This window comes from Osmia bicornis, chromosome 14 (assembly GCF_907164935.1).
Source record: "Osmia bicornis bicornis chromosome 14, iOsmBic2.1, whole genome shotgun sequence".
NCBI classification, from domain to species: domain Eukaryota; kingdom Metazoa; phylum Arthropoda; class Insecta; order Hymenoptera; family Megachilidae; genus Osmia; species Osmia bicornis.
Genome location: NC_060229.1, coordinates 997,764 through 1,013,616, shown reverse-complemented (window position 1 = coordinate 1,013,616; position 15,853 = coordinate 997,764). Strand labels below are relative to the sequence as shown.

Here is a 15,853-nt window from a genome sequence, read left to right as displayed (position 1 = left end):
ATTTTTTAAAAGTCGGTTTGGCACCTGGCGTTCACATAGCTCGATTTAACGCGTTCTAGAAAAAGTCTAAAATCAACGTGGCGTTGACAAGACTTGTCCATCGGTAAATCATTGGCCACGAGCGGTGACATGTTCCGTAGCCCGCTATCAGGACGAGTCTATTAAATCTGCAACAGGACGGAATGTCTGCCACGGCCATTACCATTCCGCCAAGTCGTAAGTTATCTTCGTTGACAGTGGGCGCGCATAGAAATGTCTTTGGCCGTGATACCTTCTGACTTCTTCTTCTTCGTCTTCTTCTTCTTTTTCTCTTTGTTTTTCTTTTGCTCTTTCCGTCCCGTTCTGGTCGTGGCCGTCTTTGGTCGCACTGTCAGCCGCCGGCATCCTTATCAGTCCATATAATCAACGCGGTCGATTCTTTTTGACTACTTGCTTCTACCTCTCATTGCAAAGTTGATTATTCCCGAATACATGTTGTTTTTAAATTATTCGACAATTATGTATGTACATAGTTGTGTTTGCTCTGGTCAGGCTATCGAAGGTTTGGACTCGAACAGACATTGGACGAGTGGCGAGACGACCGATTCGTATAAAATTTGCATTGCATTCCAGTCGGCCCTTGGCAGTGCCGGTAATAGCGGCCGTGCATCGTAGGTAGATCCTCGAGGAGATCTCACCTCGGCACCTTCGCGAAACTCGCGGACGCGAATGTAAAGAAGCAAAGAGAAGGGAAGCAGAAAGAGGAGAAGATGTAAGTCGACGACGAGAACGAGGAGGAGGAGAAGAAGAAGAAGAAGAAGAAGAAGAAGGCAGAAGATCAGCAGCCCTTCGTTCCTCTTTCTTTTCGAACCCTTCCAATTCTCTCGTGACCATAAAGGTTTTGTTGTAGCCGGATCGCCGTCGAGTTGAACGGTAAATCAAGATGGTTGCTTTACGTAATGGAGTTGCACCGGCCACATCTTAATTAGGAAAAATCTGGAAGCACATCCGTTTCCAGCTCGGCGATCCTAAGCGGAGTTAAGGCACCCATTGCATTCTCATTAACCGTCTCTGCTTTTGAATGCAGCCTATACTCCGCACACCGGATTATTCGTTACACTATTTACCTCGAGCCTTTGTTTCGCAGAAAACGCGCCTTTCCACAATCTATCGAGTAACCTTTCATACAGCCATGCTCATAAATACGCAATTAACCATCATCTTTTAGTATTGAACAAACTACTCGATTACTCGATAGAAAGTGAAGTAGATCACTAACCTTGTACTCCATATCCATGGATTTTCTTCATTTCCACTTGTGTCATCGGGGTAAAAAGGACATCACCTGTAAGACGAAAAGATCTTCCGTTAAATTTGTCCAGGAATCGTTCCGACACGAAGTTAATAAATTCGTGCCGTGCGTTTCAACGATAAATTCGCGTTTATGGCTACGATAGAGATCGCGATCGTTCGTTGTCGAAAATTTTTAGCATATCGTGCACGCTACTCGAGAATCGTGTTTTCGCTGGTTTTCACCCTACGCGAATGCCAAGATGAACGTTAGTCCAAATTTACGTGAGATATCCAATTACGCTTCTTAGCCCAGATTGTTGGTGAAATACCGCGATGACTTCCGAGACAAGTGGCGAGACTTCGAGTCTCGAGCATCTTCATCGAGAAGTACGAAACATACATAATTTTATCGTCGCGCTTAACCTCTCTGTTACCTGCTATATTCTCGTGCAGGCCTTTAATTGTTTAGAAACATTTCCGAACAAAATCATCGAACTGAATGCTTTCATCAACGAGTATATGCCGGAATCTGTTAAAAACAACAAGTACGACGAGAACGCGGTTGGTCGAAAACCCAGGTGTCAATCTACTCTTTCCACTACAAAAAATTGTGACTTGAACAGCGTCTCAGATTTTGGTGGTAATTGCCGATAGACGTTGAAACGGACGTCTACGAGTGAAATAGAGACATTTCCTTTTCATTTTGGCTCCTCTAGTTTCGAGTTACTATTCTATGTCGATGTGTGATCGCAGTCGATCGCGACATGGAATTTGCAAGAGAAAATATTACCGATCACGAGGGGTAGCTAGTTGCAATGGGCGTCGAAGGCCCGGACCTCTTGGACAGTTATTAGCGTTTATAGTGAGCACTTTGACGGCGTGTACGAAGAAGATTGTCATTGCTCCCTCCAAATACCTAATCAATAACGTTGTTTCAACGTTCTTCCAAAGGTAAGATCGATCGAGTTTTTCGTAAGAAACAGAAATTAATCACTCGCGATGGTTTTTGAACGAAGGCGAGAGTTGAAAAACGCCGAATGCGGACCTTCGCCCGATTGGGACAGCTCTCTCTCGACTTGCATGTTCGCGCTCAAGAAAGACACCACGGTCATTGGAAAGCTCATTGATATTATGCGACCCGCTGTGGTGAAACTCATCACCGACACAACGATCGTAAGTTTTCGACATCGTGCGTTTGATCCGTTTAAAAAAAAAATACATTTCAGCTGAAACGCTGGTTGCAAGCGGTCGCTTTGGCGACCCCGACGACTTCCACCGAGTTAACTAATGCAACTCGCAACACCGAAACCATCGACTGTTGGGCATACGAGTTGTTCTTCCATCTAAAGTACCTTCAAGTGCATCGTGCACGACGAACCACCGCCGACAAAGTACGCGATCCTTAAAGCCAATTCTATCCGTTGCGTATGGTTACCGCGGGGAATGCGTTAATTTCCCTTTCGAGCCGATCCGAGTGTAACAACGACTTTCAACCGTGCTTCGAAGCTTGTTAACGAAACGCTGTTTCATCAGGTGCTGCTCGAAGAAGAATCCAAGCCTAACGAGCTGATTCACGCCAACTTGTGGCATCGTTTGGTACAGCTTCGCGACAATTACATCATCTTATACGAAACGTTGCAGACCTACGACAAGACTCGTAACTCCGAGACGGAGAAACAGCAGGAATAATGTACGATCGTTAGTATCGACAGTAAAGAGAAAAAAAGGGTAATTCATTTATCGCGTTCATTAATTGCGAGGGAATAAGGCGGTTGAAAAAGTTCAACAAGTTCAACAAGTTGAAGAAGAGAGTGCATTTCGCGCACAATTTTCCACCGAACATTAACATAAGCTGTACAACAGGTTTAACTCGAGTAGAAGGTCCGTCGATCGAACCTCTCGCCCGTTTGTTTCGACACGATTCAGCTGACATGGCACGCTATTGTGGCTAACATTTAAACTTCGTGCCGAGGAAGGGAACGCAGACAGGCTACAGGATTTTTGCTTCACCGAGATTGCACCACCCGACCTGCAGTCACCGTTCGCTCCATCGACTATTTTTTTTTCTTCTCCCTTCGAGTAATAGCGTAACCTACTTGGTCGGATAAACCGTCAAGCGCTTTTCACGGCGAACCCAATACTATCGGACATTAATATCTACGATTGTTCGATTACGTTGCAAAACCGATATCGTACACTTTCTACCTTCGTTGCACAACTTTTAATCGCAACACATATACAACGAGCAAAACATTTCATCGTTCCAAAGAATACAAATAAAAGATTGTTCGTGAAACGACTATGAACGTGGAAGATGAACGCGTACACGACCTTTCCAGTGCAACGAGTCTACAAACAATAAAAATCAATCGTCGCACGCGATAGAATTATTAACAATTTACCTACCAACGACGAATGTATATGCTAGCTGCGTGCATTTCCCTCTTGCCGCTCCTCGAGATCGTTCATGATTCATCGAACGTGAGCAGCACTTGTCATACACGGATAAGGTCGATACTCCATTAATTCTAATTTCATTCCTCTCTCCACATTGTCGGACATTTTTGCCAGTAATCAGTTGTCAAATAAAACGAAGGCCAATCTCGGCCGAACAACGAATCGTTGAAGTTGATACATTCGATACGAGTGAAAGGAGCCGATGCACATTTTGCATCGAGTTCCGTTGACAACGATTGCACCGTTAGCTAATATACAATTTTAGTAACAAGTATCTCGAGCGTTTTCTTCGCCAACCGAGTCGACTCGAGTCAAGTCTTCCGTTCCCACAATAAATGCAGCGGCAGATCTATCTACGGCTCGAAGGAGTGCCGGTAAACATCACGATGCCTAGTATGATCACCTAGTTATCGAACAATACCAGAAAGAAGGAAGGGAAACGATGCCACGTAACCTACCTCTTTTCTTGTCCCGTTCTATCGACGAGGTAGGACATTACTACGTAATTAGTATCGAAACGCTGAGAGCGTGCAGGATATTAATTACTGCGACAGTTATGCGACTATAAATCAAAGTTATTTGTTATTGGCTGAGAAATAACTCGTTAGAACGCTTCCTTTCGCTTGGAAACACTTTGAAAAATAACACGATGAAAAGTGGTCACGAGAGAGGAAAGGTTTTTCTCGACAGGTCGATGGGTTAGGTACCCGCCAACGTATCTGGCTGAAGGTAAAAGCGTTAAACGAGTATCGACCCCAACTAACCTATGATCTTGGTTGATAGGTGATCGAGAGTTAAGCCTCGCTCTATCCATAACAGCCTCGAACCAAGTCCCTCGTGTGGCTCTATCGTGCGAACCTACGGTAGTCACGACTCTGATTACGAGCCATGTAAACCATTCGAGAGCCGTGTGAAGGGAAAATAGGCGGAGAGAAGAGAACCTTTGAAAAAGACGAGAAAACTCGATACCAGATAACGTTGAAATATCATTAAATTCGTTTGCATCCCCTGCTTCGTTAAACAATGCAAGATTCTTACTTTTTACGAATATTTCGTACTCGCGTTGCAACAACGCGTAGTGAGAAAGAAAAATGTGATGCCCCGCTAGGAGAAATCGGTTAGGTAGATACAGGCGTTCCAGTAAAAGAGGAGATGGAGGAGTTCTCGAGTCGAAGGAGCAAAGATCGTGATCGTAAGATCGTACAGGGGACTAGGAAGATTCAAAGGAACCGTTAGAGTTAACGATGAGTTCGCTTTCCTGGCTGTTCGCGATCTTTACGCTTTGCAATTCCGCGAGTGGATATGGCTGCGATACGACCGGTAGCGCGTGGAGGCGGTTAACAAGATGAACGATCCGTCTGGAGAACAACGAAGGTACATGATCGTATAGTTTGCTTGGGATTTCGCGATGTTCCGTAAAATCGAGAATACTTTCCTTTCGTCGACATGAAAAATTCTTTCGACTTCACAAAGTGTAGCAAGCTCTTATCGTAAGTAGAAAATCTTGTTGAAAAACACGCTAGCGATTGTTTCTCTCGTTAAAACGCGAGCTTCGAAGACCGATGTATTCCTTTTGAAGATTTACGGCAAGAGGTGGAAACGGGTACACGATAAAACAGTTAAAAAATTCTGTGGTTCTCGTTGAAACTCGTTTCAAATGTACATACATTGCAAACATCGTGACATCCCTTCATGAACGACAGTCGCCAATTGGATGCCAACAATACTTCTTTACACGGAAATTCGTGCGACGTAATGCCTTGCGTAGAAAGGAAAATGATCTTATAATAATCATCAAAGCCCATACACTGTATCCGTCTTTGAGCGTACAGCGAACCAGAATCGTGGGTGTGTACCACGGGTATGCTACTCGGGAACAATGTGACATTATGGTAAATGACTGAGACCATTGTCGTCAAGGAACGGTTTGCCCTGTACTGTTACGTTTCGCTCAGCATGAACCATTCAGACTTTTCTGAACGATCAAAGCTTTCACGATGAAGCTACATCTTATTATCCCTTGATTTTCCTTCGATTTTTCTTCAGAAACTCGGAGAGAGGAAAGAGAAAACAACGATGAAACGGAGTTCCTGCAGTCGATACGTTTTCTAAAAGATGGTGGATAGAGGAATAATTTATAATCCAGGAAAACACGCGCGAATCTCAAGTTTCAGTTAGACGTGTAACCGCACTCGCGTGTCTTCATCTGACGCGTTATATGCAAGAAGCGGTCACCCAGAGATCCGTATAGGTTGTCCTCGACGTGCACGAACCGTTCTAATCCGATCTGCGAAAATATGAATCAGAAAAGTGACAATTGGACGCCGAACTAACGGGTTTTCTGATCTCTTACGTAACGCGTGCACGTTGCATAATCGATTTCGTGATCAGAAATATTATTATTCGTTTGCTTGCTCCATATTAAAGCTTCGTGTTATTTGATCGATATGCCGGAAATAATAACGGTGCCACGTCGGTGAAATTTGATGGCATATCGAGGAAGGAAAGCTTGCATGAAATATCAGACGTTCGCATTTTATTTTACCTTATAAACATTCGCATTTTATTTTCCATTATTATTACTATTGGCACGATGATCGTCGTCGTTGCTGTTATTATAGCGGAGCTCAGAAGTTATCAAAAAGTTGATGATGGTAGCTGTGCGGTAAGCCGCAAAGTACCGTGCACTCCGACTCATTAACAACCTATATCAGTAGTCGTAATGCGACGTGATGCAATTTGAACTTATCGAAACGACGTGCTGTAATTTTAATCTCGTCAAATTCTTTCGGAATACAAACTTCTGCCCGCTGAAAATACGCAACGTGTTTTACGCGTGTGAAAAGGGAAGTTGCCTAATCGAAGTCGTTCGATTGACAGTCGATTGTCCCCGGTGATACGAGACTCGCGTCGAGGAATACGTACTTACATGCCTACCGTTACAGAAAGCTCATTAGCATGGTCGATCTATTGGCTACAGATGGATAATGGTGGAAAACGCGTGCGTCGCGAAACGCAACACTTTCCATGTTACCGAGGAACGCGTTGCGCAACCATTGGTGTACGTTTCGCGAAATGTTCGTAGGAAATCGAGTATGTATCCCCTGGTCACGCGATACCTGTATTCGTCGGCAAATTCTACTTCCTGATTATCGGAGCTTCCACTGACCGAGAATCGTAAGGGGATAATTTGTGATCGAAGAAAATTACCGATAAATCTATGCCTCTTACGCGTTATGCAAGGAAAGGAAAGTTTCCTTCGGCAGTTTCGTTCGATTTAGACGAAAGTATAGGCACTTTCGTAGATCGCTAGGAAACGCATCGAATACTGCTAATTATCCCGGTTAAATGATATATACGCAAAGCGTATTTTGAAGATTTCGAAAATCCCACGGTGAGCTCGTTGGGAAAGATGATTGCAGGGAGGAAGAACTAAAGTACAAGCTCGAGTCAGATGCAAATTTAACAGAGAGAAAAATCTTTCGTTTTTTTCGACAGTGGAGGTAGCGTGTTTCTGAATTGGTATTCTTGAAACATTGTTCGCGTTTACATTGAAACTTGCACAATTACTGTTGACCATGCATCTTACACATTACACAGAGATATTGCCTAGACGTTGTAAGATAAGCACGCGTGAATCCCTGCCGCGATATAGCGAACAGGCCGGGCGGAATACACGATTATGCAAAATTGGTATTCGCGGTAGGGTTCCATGCGTTGATCTTAAATTACGCGACTTCTTGACGGAGGGACACCCGTGATTATCGTAAGTTATAATTATTCTTGGAATGGACAATGGTAGAAAATGGCCGAGTTTTAACCTTGCGATCAACGTGAAATTATTACAACACGCGTATCTCTACATCTCCCGGAGTTCAAGGAGAATTATTCAAAATCTCGGTGAATTTTGAAGTGTTGTAGTCACTATATCACGTACAATTAAAAACAGCATGTATAGATAATGTATAGGTATACTTTGTTCTTCCATAGAGAAAATATGAACGTAAGGAAATTAATATTATGAAAAACGAATAGCATCGCGCAATTCAGGGAACGTCGATTGAATGTTGCAAAGTAATATACTCGTTGAGCAACATTATTCCCTACGTAGGTAGGTGCGGATATAGAGTCGACAAACGAGTTGCCGGCTATCGTTCTTACATTATAACAATTTTACGATTTCTTGGGGTGGGGGAGAATTTTCTCAAGAGCAACCTATTAGGGGTAGCTGTTTTTTTATATCGTATTAGGAAACGTAAAATATGTCTAGAACGAGTGTTACACAACGTATCCTTGGCATCATACTACGCTTATTATTTCATTTTTACCATTCAACTTGTTTACAGTATTAGCATTACAAATGCAAGACGCGTTCTACAGCGCAATATTTCATACCCTGTTTACCACGTACTCTCTCGGCCATAAAGAATTCAAGCCTGTAACTTAACGCTCGATTTTCTCGTTCCGCGAAAAATTTATTTCATGCGTACGATTATGCAGGCACGATAAATCGACGAGCAATAGATTTAAATCGATAAAAGGACTAAATGATACACTGTTCAAATATGCGCTACCTATTTACTATTTACCATTTACCATTTACTGTTTACGAGTTGTTGTTCGAACAGGATGAACGCTTCGAAGCTAAATCAAGATACAGAGGAATATGTATAACTAGATGCGAATTGCGAATGCTTTGAACTTTGAAGGCTGTACACTGGTGTCCCCTCAGCCCTCGCGGTTATTGTCAAGTTCAAGGATCCCGTCGAGGTCTAGGTTCAGCTGAGAATAGAAGGAGATTCCCCTCTTTCGGCTTCACTCTCCTATCTAAGGATTCGAACAGAGATGCCTCGGTCAGATAACGTACATTGTCTTAAAAGTGCGTAGCACATTGCCTCGCGGTATGCCAGGTAAACTGGTAAGCGATGAAAAGCGTTTCAGCAAACGCAAGGCCGTACTAGAAATCCTTTCGCTCGATGTTCCTCGACTTTTTTACGATCGAACGTTCGATCGTTATATCGACGTCCTCCTGTTCCCGAGGATCGTCAAGTTCAAGGATGTCTTGGAACGACTAACACCGTAGACACGCGAGCTACAAGGGTAGAATGCTTTCCAGTTTATTTCTTTATTTTCTCTCGCTCTTAGTTAATGCGCATAAAATTCAAGCTGTGACGTTCAACGAAGATAATTATTTCGTGTCGAGCTATTCGAGGTGAAATTATAAGAGACGAGGGGTAAGTTGGAAACGATATTTTCTCTTGAGAATGCGTATAATTTTCCCATTCGTATCCCGAATACGCATACCCGTGCCCTATGCTCTTGATAATACTGTTTATCGCGTCACTTTCGAACGGGTTGTTCTGTCGCTGGCTCACCAGAGAGTAGAATATCGCGTTTCGCGAAGGGTATGCAACTTTATGGTAGCATCAAGAACGTATACGTACAATTGCGGGCAAATTTGAACAGGGTTCGACGAGATAGCGCGAAATACTGTAGAAAAATAGAAACTCGTACATTCCGCGACGCAAAGCGGCTGTAAATTCTTCGAGGGAACGAGACTCGAAAGTGGTTGAGAAACGAGCCAACACCTGCCGCAGATTGCTGGGGAAAGATTGCTTTTGCGATCACCGTTTCTTCAAATTAAGGGCGAAGAATGCGATGCTAATGTCTCGAGGGAAACGTTCGGTTTTTGTTCTTATCTGACGATTAAACGAACGATGATGTCGTTTACGATTGAAAAGGACGATCGAAACTGGTCGATTAAGGTATCCGATAAACTTGGGAAACGTGATTTCCACGGTAATGAAAACGCGAAGGGAATCGATATTAATCTGGCAAGAGAAACATCTCGTTACCGAGCCACCATAAACAAGTCGACCTCGTTGCAATGCCGACGCATGAACTACGCCTTTGCCCTTAAGGGCTGCTGGCAACAATGCTTTCGCCTTGGCCCGAGCAGGATCTCCGCGGAGGATCGCGCACAGGCGCCAATGGCGATGATGTAGGTGGATCTGAATGCAGCCTAGAAGAGAGGGAGGTAAATAGCGAAAGGGGAAAAGAGAGAAAACTAGTGGACGATCTGCGAGGTTAGGTGCAGCCGCGGTGCAAGTCACTGCACTCCTATGCCCCGTTGCGCACCGCTGCGAAAGCTCAACTCGCGCGAGCACCCGTATTGCCAGCCGGTTTGCTGGCTCCGCGTATTTTTCATTGACAACGAGAGAAAATAGGATATACCTTGTCCCGCTAATACCCAACCGAGCTAAAGAAAAGTTCGCTCCAACTATTATTAGAGTCGTCGTACTTAAATAAGATTATGCGGATTGTAGGGACACGAGTATACGCGCTGACGACGTCCTATCTTCCTTATACTTCTCTCTATGCAACCGCACCGCAGATAACTCTGCGAGCAATGCCGTAACGAATCGACTTAATATCGAGCCGAGACCACGCCAATAACCGTCTTGCGCGATCTATCGATTCCTCCTCGAGTCCTCCACGATTTCGCTTTATCAAGAAGAGAAACGGCCATGAACGAGGGAACAAAGCAGAAGATACGGGATCGCGTCCCGTGTATCTGTGCGTGCCGGAGCAAGCCTTCGAAGAACAGACTTTCCTGATGTCGGGCAAAAGTACGTTCCTCTATTCCCTATCTTGTGCATCGAGACACCGTAAGCTCTCTCTCCCCACGATATTCCTGCGCGCATCTAGCCTCGAGTACTTCTTCGAACGCGGAAGCTTGTTGCGGGGGAGTGCATATGCAGGATCGCGTCTTGCAACCGCTCGTCCGCTGGCCCGGTCGACCGGCCTCCTAGGAAGGTCGTGCCATTCAGCGGCCGTTCACCCGTCATCCCTTTCTTTTTCTGCTCTTCTCCTTCTTCTTTTCCTTACCTATCTCAAGTATACCCGATACCCGCCATTGTTACTACCTATAGAGGTACCTTACCTACTAGGAGAGGAAATATTCCTTTTGTCGAATTTACGAAAAAACTGACATAGAAACCTTGATATTTTCTTCCAAGCATAGAAGAATAGGAGAGTATACGCTATAACGATAAGAGAGAATACGAGAAACTATAGCGTAGCCGATTTAAAGGCAAGAGATACGCGAGGGTGAAATAGGTACATTTACAATGGCTGTCAGCTGATACGATTAGCGTCTTAACGCTTTCATACTCGGCATATCAGCAAATAGTCTTGGATAGGACGTTCACCTCTTGCCCATTTGTCCTCCTGCATCCCCTTATCTTTCTAACGCGTTCTCATAACCGGTCCTTAGAATGCGTTGATCGTACCAGCAAACGCCTACGGTGACGAATTAGCGTCGATGAAAAATTACGATCCCGCTAATAAATTCGTATCTCCGGCATCGAGACGAAAATCCTGTCCATCCCTTGGACGCGCGATTTCTAGATTTTCTCACGCGTCGAAACGACTGCAAGTCACCTCCTGCAGCCTCCTCTTCGTTGACCAGGTCTAGTATACTTGAAACGATTTCTCTTTTTAATCGCAACGTATGTCCTCCAGTCTACGTCCTTGGGCAGAAGAACTCACGATCGACGCTACGCAATCCTCGATAACCTCTTTGATTAGAAGAATTCAACAAGAAAGAGCCAGACGGCGCCAGTCTCTGGTAAGAAAAAGCGGTCGTGTGAGCCGTTCTAATACTCGAATACCAGCCAACTTATGTATTTCTAGATGTTATAACAGTTCGTTTCATCGATGTTGACAGTTATACGAACGCGTCGGATTGGAAAAGGGGCAGCTGGAAAATATTTATTACGAAGCAACGACACGCGGCTGGAATATAGAAATAATTCTCTTTGATTCGCGCTAACGAACAACCTAACCGATCTTAGCCTTTTACCTGAAATAGCTTCCACGAAACTGCCGCCAGTTAAACGGACCACTTAACGTTTGTTCGTTGTCGCGTAACACCAGCAAACGATTGTATTTTTCACCTCTCAAAGGCCGTTAACGTCGTAGCGTAATTAAAGCAATTATCGATAGACACCGCGTTTCCGATGTTGGACGATCAAAGATCGTGGACGCGAGAGACGGGCAGGTGGGTACTGGCACTATTATGTCGTGAGAAACTATGCGATTAATTTCCTGCTCCGCAAGTTACCGGCGTTACCAACCTAAGTACACGAGTTGTAGTGGCAAGAACCACGTAAATGTGTTCAGTCCGTCGATGATCCTCCAGAGGAAAACGAGTCAAAGGAGTCACCGATTCTCGAATTTCCGCCAAAGGAATTCCAAGCGAATAAAGAATTTCTACCGAGTCCATCGTAAGACGAGGTAGCACCACCCTGCTACTCCATCTTGCATCATTTATCCCAGTTTTATCCGATGATTCTGCTACTTTGTTGGCCAGTTTATTACTCATTAGCTTATTATGCATCTCGATATTACGCTGAAATTGATCGTTAGCATCGAAACGATCCTCGTCGTTTAGTCTATCAAGGCCGACCGGTGTGTTCACCAGTAAAAAGATGGATCGTTGCATGAAAACTATTCGAGTCGTGCATTAGTTACGATCGATGATGTCTCGTTAAAAGCGTCAGTTGATGCTTCGGAACGTGACGACAATCTAATGGAAAATCGTAAACCGTTGAGAGTGGAAAAGGATTGCGAGACGATTGAGACGTAAGACGGACGAATTTGTGCTCGAGCATGTAGAAATTTAATAGTTAAATAGCGGTGGCGAGTGAGTAACTCATAAGAGAAAACGGTTATGAGAGGAAGAACGTGACGTTTGCAACAGCTCGTATTATTATACCGGTTCGGTTATGGCTTGTAAGGTTGAATCGCGCTGGAATGTAGAGAGTTTAAGAGTGGTTCGCTTAGAGAGAGGATTTGCGATAGGCAACACCCGCGCCTTCCTCCCTCTTCGGGACTTTGCAATAATCCCTTCTGCCAAAGAGTTGCCAGCTGCAGTCGTCCGTATCTTGTCTGCAGTCGCGGCGCACACTTGGGAACACCATGGTGTGTCGGGAATGCGGAAAGGACGAGTTTCTAGTACTTTTGTTGCACGTATCTACCTGGTAACCTGAGACTCGTTGATGCGGTAGCTCTTCGAAAACCGCGTCCGCTTCTACAATCTTTTAGACCAGATTGTATTTGTTCTTATCAGATTCAAAGGCTTCCCTGGTTAGGCGACTCTGGTTAACTTGCTCTCTTACTAGACGCGTTTAATAAACCAGTAAACTCAGGAACCACGCGACTAAACCGGTGGATTTCTTCCAACTGGATCATCACCGTTATAATGGGGCAAGAATTTTGATATATGTGTATAATACACGCAGGTACCAACAATCCAACAAACTTTTCCTTTTCCTAGGTAGTCGCGTAAACGAAGAACAATTTGTAGGTACATCTTCAACCGTAACAGGCTATCTTTATCGCTTTGTTTTCGCGGCACGTTCGAAAACTTGGTCGAACGTTTCTGCCCGATCACTCGTCGATTTACGCGAAAATAAATGCAGTCCAATCCCCATGCAGACGTCCAACTTGCTCGTAAAGCAATGCTCTATAGAATGGATCGCTGCCACTATTACGATCGCCATTAACTATTTTACAGGTTTATCGTGGCTCGATCTCGAGTACAGCGTTTCGCTTCGACACGATGCTTCACGGTCTCGCTTGCTTTACGAGCTATTGTTGCCGATTTTTCCAACGTTACCAACCAGAGGTAGCAGCTGAACATTCAGTGTGAAACGATTCGATAACGATGTCATCAAAATCGTTTTTTCCCTCGTGGAAACGCCACCTGGTCGGGTTATGTTCTTTGCTTCACGGGTTCATATGTGCTTTCCTTTTCTTCAAAATCAACATATGTGCAAGAAGAGCATACAACGAATTTTAACTGTACGTTCACACGTTATAAAATTATGCCGAAGATTGTGATACAGGGGGTGAAGTCACTTCGTGGCCTGAACTGCTACCTTGCAGACGTGCCTCGGAAAAATTATTCTCGTCGCCAAGAGCAAGAGCCTGCGAAACGATCATGGAAGACAGTTTATGCTCCCGATTAAATTTCAAATTATGATCTATTACCTCTCCAAGTGTAATAGCATTTTTGATGAATGGCATAGCTGTTTTAAGAAGATTACATTCGTAATCGTTCAAAGGTGGAATGCCCAGATGCCTCTGAATTCCATCTGGCCCTAATTCCAAGGGGGCAGCGAAATATGTTAACTCTGGTATCAGACAAGATCGAACGTAAGCGCATTCCACGACACCGCTTTGATGTCGTAATGCTAAACGGATCGAAACGAACCATCAATTTGTATCTAATTGCGAGGAAAGTATTACGAATAAGGTATGATACCTTTGCAAAGAGATAAGCAAAATCTGGCTGCTCCGAAAGCTAGAGCGAAACAAGTTCTTTCTTTGTCTTTGCTCATCCTCGATATCTTTCCATCGGTCGTCCGTATCCCCTCTGTTAATTTCCTAGCTTCTTGCTGATTGATTAATGAATGAGTTAATTATTTACGGTTACAGGAGAAATACTGTACAAGGAAATTATTAACCTCGGATATTTTGTTACAAGGCTGTGCTTGAGAAAAAAGTGGTACACATGTGTTCGAACAAGCTCCGCCGATCACGGGTACCATTACGCATTCCGGTTCGATACCTATTACTTCCGCTGCAAAAGTATTTGCTCTAACACAGTTCAGACTAATTACACCAAAAATGCGATGAGGATTGTAAATCCCGGCTTTCTTATAAATTTCCATCGTCAAAGGTATTAAGCTGTTTATTGGATTCATTGCGACCGCGACCATAGCCTAAAGAAAAAGAGAAGGGAAAAGCGTTTATTACGAAGCTACGAATCACGTAATCCTATAATGTACCGGTAATGCTAGCGTTTCATAAAATTTATAAGATAAAAGGAGTCGGATGTAAAAATAGGCAAAACAGAAAAAGAAACGCGTCATCGCTATAAAGAAAATGGAAGACGTCGAAAGACAAACACTCTTGTCCTTGTCGAGATTGTCACGAAGAATGTCGAAAACAGTCTGCTCGTAATTAATGAAGCTGCGAGGGCGTTAAAAGCCGAGGTCAACTACTACATGTAAAAAAAAAAGAAAAAAAGGAAAACGATGGTCAACCGTGTATGAAGCATGGTTCGTAATCGCAACATATTTTCAGAGGTTTATGATAAATAATTTTAAATTACCATTAAGAATGAATTAAACAGGAGAAAAGAATATACGAAGATTCAATCGCTAATCTATGAGATAAAAAAGTACCCACGATTTGTTCCAGGAAGGCTGAAGCAAATGACTTAATTAGTACTCAGTAGAGTAACGGTAGTTACGGTTAATCGAAGTCAACTCGGTATCAAAGAATTCTTATTTTAATTTCAGCAAAGGAAGCTATAATTTTAGTAGTGTAATTAATCTTCCTCTGACTTTATTGATTAATGAAGTCCAAAACTATATTTAGTAAAGTAGCTGGACTATTAGAAAGTCTACTTCCTTACCTGGGGACAAAATTTAATAACATTTGGTAGCAAGTTTGATAGGATATTAGCGTTATGCATCAACGTTTCATTCGATTTGATTTCATCCCCTGTCGTTTGATCCGTGACGATCATCACTATCTTCGTACCTACGAGCGTTTCTCTAAGACTTTCCTCGGAGGAATCACACGCGTTAACCTTACATTTCGTGTCGATGTTACTCAAGTCCAATGAAAGACCATGAGTAGATTTGCTATCGTAAATTACCAATTCATCTATTAAAGGTGATTGTTTTAGAAATAACGAAAGACAATTTCCTAGGACAAAGCAACGAAATTAATGCAAAGAATATGCAAATGAATGAAACTGTAAGCTAAATTAATTACCCGTTTTACTAGCAGCTCCAAGTACAGCCACTTTCATAGATTTTGAAAAAAAACGATTCAATTGTGTAAAATGTATATCTGAAATATTGTATCTAACCAAGGAATGAAAAAACCTTCCACATAAAGTACGTGACATTAAAGATTTAGATCTACGAATTGTGGATGCAAACATGTTGTCACCATTTTTTCTTGCTAATAAATTACTAAATTACTAATAAATTTCATTTCTTTACAATAAATCCTAACGCGCATTAAAGCGAGTAGCCGTGGT

At 43.3% G+C, this 15,853-nt stretch overlaps 2 protein-coding genes across 2 annotated transcripts; one reads left to right on the top strand and one right to left on the bottom strand.

Annotated features, from left to right (window-relative positions):
• The first annotated feature begins 1,605 nt into the window (after positions 1-1,605).
• LOC114877043 lies at positions 1,606-2,961 on the top strand. The gene is made up of 6 exons (XM_029189134.2): positions 1,606-1,659; positions 1,726-1,912; positions 1,989-2,223; positions 2,289-2,445; positions 2,499-2,663; positions 2,806-2,961. Exons 1-6 carry the CDS (start codon positions 1,606-1,608, stop codon positions 2,959-2,961), a joined length of 954 nt encoding a protein of 317 aa, XP_029044967.1.
• Positions 2,962-13,617: 10,656 nt separating this feature from the next.
• On the bottom strand, positions 13,618-15,754 carry LOC114877045 (malate dehydrogenase, mitochondrial-like). The gene is made up of 6 exons (XM_029189136.2): positions 15,583-15,754; positions 15,218-15,513; positions 14,262-14,519; positions 14,060-14,192; positions 13,786-13,988; positions 13,618-13,722 (listed from the first exon to the last, which is right to left on the bottom strand). The coding sequence occupies exons 1-6, from the start codon at positions 15,752-15,754 to the stop codon at positions 13,618-13,620; spliced, it is 1,167 nt and encodes a 388-aa protein (XP_029044969.2).
• Between the last annotated feature and the right edge of the window lie 99 nt (positions 15,755-15,853).

Bases quoted from the DNA above. Each gene is read 5' to 3' on its own strand.
- LOC114877045 (XM_029189136.2), bottom strand. From the start codon at position 15,754: ATGTTTGCATCCACAATTCGTAGATCTAAATCTTTAATGTCACGTACT. The intron at 15,514-15,582 runs GTAATTAATTTA...GCTTTGTCCTAG, and splicing joins TGGAGCTGCTAGTAAAACGG to GAAATTGTCTTTCGTTATTT. The intron at 13,989-14,059 runs GTATCATACCTT...CGATCCGTTTAG, and splicing joins TTGCTTATCTCTTTGCAAAG to CATTACGACATCAAAGCGGT.
- LOC114877043 (XM_029189134.2), top strand. From the start codon at position 1,606: ATGACTTCCGAGACAAGTGGCGAGACTTCGAGTCTCGAGCATCTTCAT. The intron at 2,224-2,288 runs GTAAGATCGATC...TTTTGAACGAAG, and splicing joins GTTTCAACGTTCTTCCAAAG to GCGAGAGTTGAAAAACGCCG. The intron at 2,664-2,805 runs GTACGCGATCCT...CTGTTTCATCAG, and splicing joins GACGAACCACCGCCGACAAA to GTGCTGCTCGAAGAAGAATC.